General features: G+C 49.7%; 2 protein-coding genes and 1 pseudogene across 2 annotated transcripts; 1 reads left to right on the top strand and 2 right to left on the bottom strand.

Moving 5' to 3' along the window:
• The first annotated feature begins 563 nt into the window (after window positions 1-563).
• On the top strand, window positions 564-3,556 carry LOC135398344 (uncharacterized). Its single transcript, XM_064629762.1, has 3 exons — window positions 564-856; window positions 1,244-1,656; window positions 3,280-3,556. The coding sequence occupies exons 1-3, from the start codon at window positions 802-804 to the stop codon at window positions 3,538-3,540; spliced, it is 729 nt and encodes a 242-aa protein (XP_064485832.1). The 5' UTR covers window positions 564-801; the 3' UTR covers window positions 3,541-3,556.
• A 4,043-nt stretch (window positions 3,557-7,599) lies between these two features.
• LOC135398333 (uncharacterized) lies at window positions 7,600-9,740 on the bottom strand (annotated as a pseudogene).
• Window positions 8,076-8,768, bottom strand: LOC135385212 (uncharacterized). Its single transcript, XM_064614442.1, has one exon. It carries the CDS (start codon window positions 8,766-8,768, stop codon window positions 8,076-8,078), a length of 693 nt encoding a protein of 230 aa, XP_064470512.1.
• Window positions 9,741-12,713: the final 2,973 nt, after the last annotated feature.

The following is a 12,713-nucleotide window of genomic DNA, read 5'->3' as shown; positions in this document are numbered from 1 at the left end:
GTCAAAATATGCTCCATCAGAGTGTAAGGAAGTGTCCGGCGCTAGTTGTAAGAAGGAATGCTATTTTCGTGCATCACTTTCGTTTGTTTATTATGTTTTTCTTTCTTGTTTGCAGATGACTTGCTGTATCACCGTAAAAGTTCAGATTGTTACACGGTGTCAAAACGCTGCTATTCCTATCTCGTCAAGAATACAGAAACTTTCCTAATGCAAATTTTCTAATTTTACTACGCAAGTTAAATGCCGAGCTGCTGCTCAAAATGGATGGTAATAAAAACCAACCAGGGGCAGATTCAGAATTTTCGTGAAATATAAAAAAAAGGGGGGGGGGCAGCATGCTACATGCACAACCTCGGGTCAATTGAAGCAGTATATGTCAAGGCAGAAATTGAGAGGGGGCCCCTAGTGGATCTAGGGCCCCCTCTAGATCCGCGCCTGAAACCAATTATTATAATTTAAGTTCTGACCGACCCTGTGGCGTCACTCATGATCATAGTTGTCTCGCGACGTAAAGGTACAAATTATCATTATCGTTTTACGTTGCATTGCCAATGCAATGTGAAGTGAGGTTACATACAATGCACGGCGCACTACAAATAGCAAGGCACGACGCCTAGGAGGGACGCTTCAAGCATCCCGCAAGTCTAAGCGTCGTGTAAATCCGTGTTGACTTTTCCTGGTTTTCAGCGAATGCTGTTGCGAATGTGAAAACGACGAAGACAGCGTGTTTCGTAGCATACTATTTTGTGGCGAGTGTGTGGAATCAAGCGAAGCCGCTCTTACGTGGACGCGTAACGAACCATGCACAAATGCCTCATTTGGCTCTGCCTGATTTGTACAGCAGCAGGATTCGCAAGTAAGGGGAGATTGCTTTCGTTGTATAACACGAGCGCTACATAGAAAGAAGGAGAGAGCGTCCGGACGAGAGCCGCGGATATTCCGAACAGAGTACTGTTCTTCTTCTGGCCACCGCCCTCGACACTGGCATTGTAATCAGCCAGCTACAGCTAGCTAGTTGTTGTTGGCCTGCAATACCCAAGAGCCCTTTAACGCGTAATTCCTTACCCTTTAAATACAATGCCAATGATGAGGACAGTACACAGAAGAACAGTCCGCGTTCGAAACATCGACGGCTCTCGTCCTGAGGCTCTTCCCTTGACTAGCGTTGCATGTTTGACGCTCTTATGACTCGGATGACTCGCATTACTCGTTCGTTTATGGCTGTAATGAACGGGATTCCCAGAGATCAATCAACGCATCCTGGCACGTGCGTACCGCCGCGACGTTTGGCTAGCCAACAACCTGCTGGATCTTATCGTGGAACGGCTAGGTCACGATCCCTCGGTGGCCTCTACGCTGGACCCGCTCACTTTGGAAGAGGTGCTTCTGGACAGGGGACGCATTTTCAACGTCACAGTGGAAGGTTTGAGCCGACTGCGACGCACCGCGGACACTATCTTGCGAGTCCTCGACTCCTCGACAGTGGCCATCGACGGGCAGCTGGGTTTCGGCAACATCACCATCCGCAGCCTTTACAACTTCCGTCCGGTCACCGTGCTCGAACTTGAGGGTCACATGGACGTACTACTAGTCGGCCTCACCGTTGGTCTTCAGATCCGCGTCAAAGACGAAGTACCCGTCCTTACCCAGTTCAAGGTGCGCCAACCAGCCATGATTGTGGCATACCCGTCTGTTAGGTGAAATACTGTACAAGGGGTGTTTTGGCGTGGAATTTTTTAACGCATGTTCGTGCAAAAACAGATTTTGGTAGAATGCACGGGAGGTGTAGGTTGACCTCGTAACGCAGCTTATAATAAGAGGGTCTTATAGATTACATTAGAAAACGATTTTTTCGCACGTTCAGTTACTTTGCGTAACAAAGTCTGTAACGAAGCTTAAAACTGGTAAGTGGAGCGCCTCACCTTACGTTCAGAAAGTAACAAGTTACTTCCAAATTGTGTGTAAGTTATTCCATTTAGTGAGAAACGTAGCCACGTTGTGAAGAACGCGCGAAACCACGTCCTTGAGGCAAAAAATAGAGGCAACTCGAAGGCAGGTGCAGGGACGGGAAAAGTACAGGGAGGTTGGCCCTGATCAGGTTATTTCTGCCATATTACACATATTAGAAAGTCTCGTTCATGTCAGTGAGCTGTATTCTGCGCCGGAAAATTCGTCTGCAAAGAAGAACTGGTTGAAAAAAAAAAGGATCGCGAAGTAGAAGAAACTTGACGCGGGGGGGGGGGGGGGGTACTGCAGATGGAGCGACGTTACGTCTGCGTTTTCCCCTCCGATCGCTTCCAATTAAGCTACATGCACACTTCATAAACGTAACAGTTGAGGCCCCCTAAAGCACCATCACCCGATCATCGCACAACCACCACCTATTCCACTGCAGCAAGTAAGGAAACACCGAAGGGTGTGGATGAATCATGATGACGCGGGGATTTCACCCCCCCCCCCCCCCCCGATTATGTCGTGTGAGGTCATATGCCGATACGATCCCGTTTCACTCTCTCCCTCAGTCCCCACAAATACAATACGTTTTACCGTAGCAAACGAGACGCGCGACTCTTTATGGCGCACGCACCAGTTCCCATGGTAACTGTGTGCCCCTCCTGAGGAAAATTCCCCACTTGGCGTCGTGCGCTGTCTATCGGGCCTTGGAAAGGGCACTTGCAAATTCAGCGTGTTCCGGAGACAAGTATAAGCATGAAACACATGCGGTTCCAGATTGGTTGTTCTGCAAAGTTTTGAGCCATGGTTTGAAGCGAGAAAAACGGCAGTGTATTCTTTCTTGTCGCGATAGGTTCCCGAAGTAGCAACTCATTAACTTGAAATTGAGACCCCCCCACAGACCAAAGCGATGTCTCCACTCACTGCGGACACTACAAGGACATTGCTATCCTAGTAGTAAAGTAGTATCCTAGTATTAAAGAGACAGAAGGTGGCGCAGTTGCTTTTCTGATGAGCATATTAAATATTGCGTAGGTGTAAGTGAAAACTTTGTAATCGCTAGTCATTTCGTAATATTCAGGGCCCAAATTGGGAAGTCGGTGCAAAGTTTGATCCCTGTTCTTGCACGGATCAACGCAAGGTTCGTTGACATCCTTGTGCGCTTCAGCTGTGTACCAGGTATGGCGACAAATATAACTTGTGTTAGGGTACTGCGGTGTCTGAATGGTATTCAGCGAAGATATCAGAAACCTCGCTTGAGCAGTGTAATATTATGCACCTCTGCTTCAAAAACTGCTATAGCGAGACTGAGTTCACGTGTTTCAGGTGATTGACTTTGGAGTAGCAGATGTTACCAGGTTTACGGGAGCCACGATCGCCCTGAATTGGTTAGGACGGATACTCACTACAGAACTACTACGCCAGTACAAGGAGTACATCATCATCACCATTGAAAGCAAGGCCAAGTCATTCATCGACTCAGTTATTGATAACATTAAGCTCCCATTCCGAAGCAAGTTCCTAGAACTCAAGAATCATGCCCGGAAGGTGCATCGAGAGCGGAGAGTTGTTGTAAGGGTCGAATAAATCGATCTCAAGATAGGCTGACGCCTATAGAGTGTATGTTAAACATGATTTTGACAGTTACTTCATGCATAAGAAAGCGCATGATCACAGTGCCATGTGTCTTAAAGGGGCCGTAAACAGGCCACCAAACATTTCTGAAATAATGATACCCCATGAAAGAACGCAGATCATAATACCCGAATGTGCATTTCGTTCGGCTCGTGCCAGCTCATTGACCCATATAACTGCTTTCAAAGATGAGTAACCAGCGAGCATCTCTTCACCACGCATACGTCAAATGGCTACGTAGCGTTTTGCCGTCCAATCGGGGGGCCGAGCTGCGCACATGACGTTTCAAATTACCAGCCAATAAACATCGTTATCAGCTGTGACGACGTTTTGCGCTCCGTGGTTCCGAAATTCAACGTCATGACATCTTCAACATCTCCGACTGGCGCAAACGTCAACAGTTGGGCTGCTATCACATGACGCGATTCGAACCCGGGTTCCTCCCAGTCACGACGTGACATGGCCAGCACGCTATCCACTGTACCACGCGAGCTGGTGACGCGATGACGCTCAAACCAAAGTACGGCAGCCCAGTTGTCGGAACCATTCGAAGATGACGAAGATGTTCCATCGCGCACCAGCGCACCTACCTAAGATTCCGGAACTGTGTTCCCCGATATTCATTCGCGCTCGTGGTGTGCTGCGTGCTACTGCCCAGAAAACGTAGTGCGCGTATGATGCCTGGATTAAACGCATTTCTTTTTCAGTTTGAGGCTGTAACTGTTTAGATTTTGAATAGAAGAGGATTCACGTTCATCTAGTCCAATTCCGCATTTGAAATAAAATTATACGTGGAACACTCGATCGTAATTGGTGAGGAAAACGCCACGTCAAAATGACGTAAAGTTAGAGCGCGGGGCGGAGCTAAAATGCGGAAGAGTGCAGTGAATATTTCATCCGTATGCTAGCGCCTGTTGTTTTTGAGCGTTAGTAATTGCAAGGAGTTTTCACTGCCTAAGTTTCAATAATATAACACAGAGAAATGTGCACGTTTTGTGCCTGTTTACGGCCCCTTTAATGTGATATTATGGCGCTCAAAATAAGAGGGTCGCTGAAAAGTAACGTATACATGAGTTGAAACGAAACGAAAAGAGGTGTTCGACACGAAAGTACATTTTATTGTCTACAAAATCTTACATTTACTTTTCAACGTAGTCGACCATCATTTACGGCTATAGCCATTTTTCCCAAACGGTGAACCAGTTTTCTCATCCCGTCAATGAATTCCGGCGGTCTTTCCTTGATCCACGACCTCACTGCGTCTCCCACTTTATCATCCGTGTTGAAATCCCTCTTTAAATTCGAGAGAAAATTAAAATCGCAGGGCGTCAAATCCGGTGAGTGCGGAGAGATCGGGATGGGTTCGAAACTTCACAAGGTGGTAGCGCTCGATGTGTGTGGATGAGCGTTAGCGTGTTACAAGATCAGCTCAGTGGATTTTCGAACATGACAGAAACGTCTTCTCATGTGTTTTAACGTCTCTATGTACCACGCAGAATTCACGGCCATCCTCCCAGCTTCCAGATACTTCGTCGCGTGTTTGCCATCCCAGAACACTGTCAAGAAAAGCCTTTTTTGCAGAGGGTTGAGTCCTGAATTTCTTGGATTGCGGCGAATCGAAGTGGTGGTATTCCATGCTTAGCTTTTTTTTTTCTTCTGGGTCATAATGATGCATCCAGCTTTCGTCTCCCATCACTATATACTATTGAAAAGGAAGTCACCTCTTTCTTCACGATAACGTTTCAAAAGTTGCTCGCAACATACTTTTCGTTGTCGTTTGTTCTCTTCTGTGAGTTTACGAGGCACACACCGCGAACAGATTTCAAAGTGCTCGATAACGTTGCCCACTCGTTCTTTCGATATGCCTTGCTGGGTGGCGATGCGTTGTTGCGTGACGCGATGGTCGCTTTGAATCAGTGGCGTAGCCAGAAAGGGGGGTTCAACTCGCCCCCCCCCCCCGAAACCGTACCTTTGGTAGTGCATTTGGGAGAGAGAAACAAGGGTGATATCTTCTCCCCCATTTAAAGTTCCCGTAGAACCCCCCCACGAAATATTTTTCTGGCTACGCTACTGCTTTGAATCGATTCGTCCACCTGCTGCTTTCGATGCTTCTCATCAGTCACAGAAGCTGGTCGACCACTCGACGTTCTCTCGGTGTTCGCCTACTGGAAAAGGGCATATAGGTTTATATGGGTCTCTATAGGATCCTATACACACCATTTATATATGTATATGACTGATGTAGGATCCCGTATGTCCTATATCACACCATAAGGAATTGGTATAGGATCTATGTACCCCATATGGCATGATATGGGACTGATGTGTGATCCCATATGCCTTATCTCCCCATGAGAGCATAGCATAGGATCTCCTATACCTGTCATGGTATATGTGACTGCTGTGGGGTCCTACACCATGAAGGGGTATACTAGAGGATATATTACACGGGGTGTTTATTTTGATCAGTTACAGAATTTTTTCTAAAGAAGCTACGTGAACAGCATAGACGTCGTTTTTGCAGTTGGGTTATACGGCCAGGCTGACATCCTCTTGGAGAAAGTATGCAACTGCAAAATGACTAATCACCTATCATTAACTCTGTAATTAAGGGATTTATGGCAAAAGCGAGATAGCAGAATGAGACACTATCCGTACTGAAAGCCATTGCATGTTTCAAACATCTACACAGGAGGCTACACAGGAGGTTGGAACACAGAGTCAACAGTGTATCGCAGCAATTTTGGACACAGAGGACACATTTAACACGCCACTATAGCAGGCATCGATTGCTGCTATAGTGGTTCATATGCTACATAGGTTCACATGTTGACTACTTGTGCTGTGTGCACCCACTGACACGTCGATTGAGAGTCTCGCCAGATCCAGTTTACACACTAGGTCCCGTATCATGCAAGATCCCATTTCTGTATGGGATCCTATATCATAATATCCCATTTGTGTACAGGATTGCCCGTATCAAGAGATCCCTTACCATAATAATATATAGAGTCATATGGGAATCTCCATTGCCGGGATATTTTGGAGCGCTGGCACGGCAGACAGGATTGGACCCAGCGCTTGACGTCGCGGTGCATGTTGGGCCAGACGTAGCGAGCCGATACCAGCTTATGTGTAGCCCGGACGCCGGGATGGGCCGCGCCGTGGAGTTGGTCGAAAACAGCACGGCGGATCGTTTGCGGGAGAAAAGGGCGGGGAGTGCCGGTAGACACGTCACACCAGACGGTTGACGAAGCTCCAGGCAGCGCGACGTTCCTGAGGTCAAGACGTGTTGGCGAGGAGCGGTAAGAGGCCAACTCGGGATCCTGAAGCTGCAGATCGGCGATGACGTCGAGTGACAAGGCAGGGGTGGTAGCGGCGGCGATGTCTACGCGACTGAGAGCGTCGGCAACGGAGTTTTGTAGACCGGAGAGATGGCGTATATCAGTCGAGAACTCCGACACAAAGGCAAGGTGGCGTTGCTCTCGTGTGGTGTAGTTGGCACCGGACGAACGGAAGGCATAGATGAGGGGTTTATGGTCCGTGAAGATGGTAAAGACAAGGCCTTCGACAAAGTGCCGGAAGTGTTTGACGCTGAGGGATATGGCGAGCAGTTCGCGTCCAAACGTACTGTAGCGTGTTTCCGCAGGGCGCAATTTGCGTGAAAAGAAACCGATGGGAGTCCAATCATCCGAGTCGTCAGACATCTTCTGCTGGAGCACGGCGCCCACGGCAGTAGCCGTGGGCGTCTACCATCATGCAAGTTGGGGCATCTGGGCGAGGATGGGCAAGGAGGGTGGCGTTTGCCAAAGCCTCCTTGATTCTGTCGAATGCAGTGATGGAGTCGGCAGTCCAGGCCAGTGGTTGGGACGCTGGAGACTTGGTGGTGAGGAACTGCTCCAATGGGCGAAGGATCTGAGCGCAAAGCGGGATGAAGCGGCGGTAAAAATTCGCTAATCCCAGGAATTTGCGGAGCTGGCTGAGAGATGTTGGCCGGAAAAACTCTGCGATTGCCTTGACTTTTGATGGGAGTGGTGTGAGGCCATCCGCAGAAATCCTATGACCCAGAAAGTCCAAGGAGGAGACGCCAAATTCGCTCTTGCTGGCGTTAATAATAATTCCGTACTCGGAGAGACGAGAGAAAAGCTTGTGCAGATGGATGATGTGCTCCTCTTCGGAATGACTGGCCACGAGGATGTCATCGATGTATGCAAAAACAAATGGCAAACCTCTGGTGACGGAATCTATGAAGCGCTGGAATGATTGGGCGGCATTCCGTAGCCCGAAGGGCATCCGTGGGAATTCAAACAAGCCAAACGGTGTTGTTATGGCTGTTTTTGGGATGTCGGCTTCCGCAACGGGTATCTGGTGGTAAGCGCGCACCAAATCAAGCTTCGAGAAAATCGTCGCGCCGTGAAGGAATGCCGTGAAATCATGGACATGAGGGATGGGATACTGATCGGGGATGGTAACCCGATTAAGCGCTCTTAGTCCCCACATGGCCGCCAGTCACCGGTTTTCTTTGGGACCATGTGGAGAGCAGAGGCCCAGCTGCTTGATGATGGACGAATAATGCCCATTTCCAACATGTGGTCAAATTCGTCCTTCGCAATTTTCAGCTTCTCCGGCGGTAGTCTACGGGGGCGGCAGAAGACGGGAGGACCTTTTGTCTCGATGTGGTGAACCACACTGTGCGGGACAGGCTTCGACCAATCTGGTGGGCGCGTGAGTTGAGGGAACTCATTGAGGACGGCAAGGTAGGGATTACCGTCAGCTTGGAAGACTGACACGCCCAGAGACTGATGGGACGATCGTATTCCGGAGACAGTGAGGCTGGTGGCAGAGTCAATGAGTCGGTGGTTGCGCATATCGACGAGCAGCTGATGGTTATTAAGAAAGTCTGCGCCGAGAATGGGGTGAGAGACAGCCGCAACCAGGAAGAGCCAACGGAACACACGGCGGAGACACAGGTTCAACGTGAGGGAGCGTTGACCGTACACGGGGATCTTAGATCCGTTAACAGCGGTGAGGTGGAAGAGAGGTGGCTGTCGGCGTTCGTTTCCGCTCGCTGGCAATACGCTCACCTCCGCGCCGGTGTCCACAAGGAAGCGGCGGGCTGATGTTTTGTCCCGTATACAGAATAGGCGACTGGACTGGGAGGATGGACCATTGGTCGCCATCAATGGCCCGCGGGCGGGTTTCCCTGCTGCCAAGAACATGGTAGTAGGCAATGACGGGCCTCGGCGCCAAACTTGCGATGGTACCAGCAAATCGTCGTCGCCGGGCTTCCGTCGCGGTCTCTGCTATTCGAGCGGCTGGGAGAATAGCGCCGTGGACTCGGACTGAAACGGCGGCGACGGTAGGGTTGACGAGTTTGCTGCGGTGGAGCGTGTGATGCTGCAATTAGAGAGGCAAACGCGCGGAACTCGCGGCAAAGCTCTTCTAATTGCGGAGAGCCAGAAGGGCTTGCCGCTGCAGACGGTGTTGGAAGAACGGGGTGTTGTGGTGCAGCGGTGGCAGCGATGGACGGGGTGGCGACCTCAACAACCGCATCTGCGAGCGTAGCCAGCTGGTCGAGTGACATGTTCGCTGCTGTTGCCAGAACCATTTGAACGTTCTGCGGCAGACGTTGTAAAAATAGTTCACGGAGAAGAACGTCGACCATGCATGGTAGCGGAATTGTCGCCAAGCAGCTGCCGCATTCGGCGAAGTAGCTGTGTGGGGCGGCGGTCTCCCAGCTCTTCAGCGGATAGCAGTTGTTGAAGGCGGGACCGGCTGGAGGAGGTGGTGCGTTGCAGGAGTGCTTGCTTGAGCTGGTCGTAAGGTGTGGTTGGCGAGGGGTTGGCGAGGACGTCGTACACCTCATCGGCCGCAGTTGGGGTGAGGGCGGAGGTGACGTGGTAAAATTTCGTCAGTTGTGATGTTACGCCAGCGAGATGAAATTGCGCCTCCGCTTGGATAAACCACACGGCCGGGTTGCGGTCAAAAAATTGTGGTAACTTGACAGCCACTGCAGATAAGGATGGGTTCGATGGAGGCGGCGGGTGGGCTTGATGGTCGACGGACATGGCGGTTAAGGACGATGTTCGATCCTTACGTTCGACGTCCGGGTCACCAATGTTGGGAGCTCTAAATAACGACAACCTGTTCGGTTAGTGGCGAGAGCCCAACTGATGCTTTAATGATTGTGCTCGTGAGACTGTGCCTCGCACCAGTAGCGATGGGGATGAAGGTGCTGCACTGCTACAACATCAATGACGTCACAACAGCATTTCCTGTACCAATAACATCACATGATGTGCTTGGTCCTGTCAATCTCGATTATAACGATCGTCACCGCCACGCGCAATGCATTCGTTATCTCCAGAGTTCGTTGTACAGTGCAATTTCATTAACTCGAAGGAAACCAAAAATTTGTTTGCGTAAAGCGAAGTAAAGGACTAAAGGGGGTTGCTCTGAAGGAGGGCACCGGCCTGACGCGCTGGCAGCAGATACTATACTCGTGTTCAACTTAAGAAAAAAAAAATCTGGTCCGTCAACATACACCGTTGGAGATAGGGAGACGCAATAGCGCTCCAGGAGAAATACTGCAGCGCCACCACGCAGCGCAGTGTCATGTGGCCAGTCTAAACAGCCAATACGGAAACAGACTGAGTATGGTGGATTACATTATCTGGCGGAGGAGCGATCGTGACCTCTCTGTGTCCAGCCATCCTATCTGCGGCGCAGTAATATTTTGAGAGCTGACGGACTACGGACTCGATTTCTTTTCACACGACTATAGCTGCTTTTCCAAGTTCCAAGATAAGTTTTCCAAGCACGCGAGCATGTATGAACGAAGTTCTTCAGCCTGAAATGTACGCGCAGTTACTGAGTAAGAACGAGTTACTTCCAAGTTACTACGGACACAAAATAGCATTACGCAGGTGGAGTGCGCGTGAGCAGTTGAGTTAGACCTTGAGTTGCCTGGTGAGGAGTGCAACACGCTTAGATCGTTTTCGTTATGTCCAACAATAGACCTCTCCCTGTTTGTAAACAAATGACGTCATAGTGTTCGACAGCGCCAAAATTTGGTAGAATTGAACTACGCTCGAAGCTAGAGGTGAACAAGGTCGCGCCCAAGAGCCACGGTCTTGTGGGGATTACGATATGGTCCCTTAAAGGGACGCGACCCTCGGTCCTACTTTTCTTTCAACGGGAGGCAGCGACCAAGTGCCCATTCGTGGAACCCAGCCCTCTCCTTCCGATTTGTTTCGGTTTCAGTCTGTCTATGTCATGATGACGTTTCTCTGGTAGAGGTCTATTCGAACGCTTTGCATCTTACTCCCTGTGGGCGCACAATGGTCCTTCATTCTTCATTTTTGGTAGCTTCATTTCAATGGCAGCGGTTCTTACTTCCTGAATAAAATACTGTAATTGATTGAATATCACGTTTTATGGCAAAAAATGCCATGAAGGAATCGGAGAGAAAGCAAGAAAATATGTGGACGTGAGTGAAAATCGAGTTAAAAGTAACTTGGAACTTAAGTTACTTTGGCAAAGTTACCTAAAAAATGAACGAGTTCCTCTGAAAGTTACCACGGCGCAAAAGTACCGAGTTAAGTTACAAGTTACCAAAAAAAAAAAAGGAACTTAGTTACAGTAACGAGTTACCTCGAACTCTGCACTCACCACGCCGAATCAATGATGTAGATTTTTAACCTCTTTCCATAACTCATACACAAACGTTGCCTATACCTGCGCACTGCTGACGATGACCAAGTAAGACCGAAACAGCTGTCCAGTATGGTGACGTTTCAGTTGTAAACTCATCTGACAATTACTGATCTTTGATTTAATAGATTCCTTCATCGTATATTCTTGTAAACTGCTTCCAATACGTGCTCCTCATGCTCCTGCTGTCCGTGAGTGCAGTCGGAAGCACCGCGCTGCACTCACTCTCACGTCAACCCTCCCCAGACTACCCCTGACGCGCTCGGACGGTGGGCGGGGCCCGGGGCGCGAGCGTTTCCCTTGGAGACGCAACGTCACGCTTATGCTGGGAGATACGTCATAGCGGGGCGGAGACCTCTCCGTGTTTGCAAACAAATGACTTCATAGTGTTCGACAGCGCCACCAATTTGGTAGAATTGAACTACGCTGGAATTATAAGGGGGGGGGGGGGGGGCGAACAAGGTCGCGCCCGAAAGCCACGGTCTTGAGGGGATTACGATGGTCCCTGAAAGCGACGCGACCTTGGGTCCTACTTTTCTTTGTGTGTTAGGCAGCGAACACATGCCCATTCGTGGAACCCTCCCCTCCCCATTTGTTTCAGTTTCAGTCTGTCTACCAACGTCATGATGACGTTTCTCAGGTACAAGCGGCGTTTCAAGGAAAAATGTCGGTGTCGATCAGTGGTCAAAACGCGGAGAGGGAAGTACGCCGCGTGAGAGAGGAAGGCAGTGGAAAGTTGAGAGTAAGGGAAAGTAGGTCACGTTGCGGAAGGGCGGAAGGCAATGTACCCAATGTACGCCCGACACGGCGGGTGACGTCACGGACAGGAGTACGTCTGTGGATATGGTCTTGGCGGCGCGCCAGATCAGTGTTGCCAGGTTTACTGAAATTTCAGTAGATCTACTGAACTTCGAGTCGGTCTACTGAAATACTGAAAAAAGATCAAAACGCGCTTAAATCTACTGAATTTTTTGCCTGAAGCGTGGTTTTGCATAGCGAACTCCAATTCACGTTTGCTGGCACTGTCTGGTTGCATCGTAGTCCGCGTACGAGCGAGAAAATCATGTACTTTTGACATAGTGAGGGGTCTACGCAGTGATTTACCCAGAACCACCCCCCTACACCCCCCAAAATCTGGAGGAGATCCCCTAAACTCTGAGATTGTGCAATATTGAGTGAAAAGCATGTAAATACATACGCAGCGGTAACGCGCGCGCTTGGAGGCTGGGAGGTCCGTGGTTCGAATCCGCGGGCCGGCTGTGCCGTCTGGGGTTTTTCCTGGGTTTCCCTCAGATGTGTAATAGGCGTATGCCGGCACAGTTCCCCTGAAGTCGGCCCATGGACGCAGCTATCCTCCCCCCGAGCGGATTCCGCTCGGTCTTCCACTTCACCCTTTCCTCTCCTCCTCTCCA

Source organism: Ornithodoros turicata, chromosome 1 (genome assembly GCF_037126465.1).
Source record: "Ornithodoros turicata isolate Travis chromosome 1, ASM3712646v1, whole genome shotgun sequence".
NCBI lineage: Eukaryota > Metazoa > Arthropoda > Arachnida > Ixodida > Argasidae > Ornithodoros > Ornithodoros turicata.
This window is presented reverse-complemented; position numbering and strand designations above follow the sequence as displayed.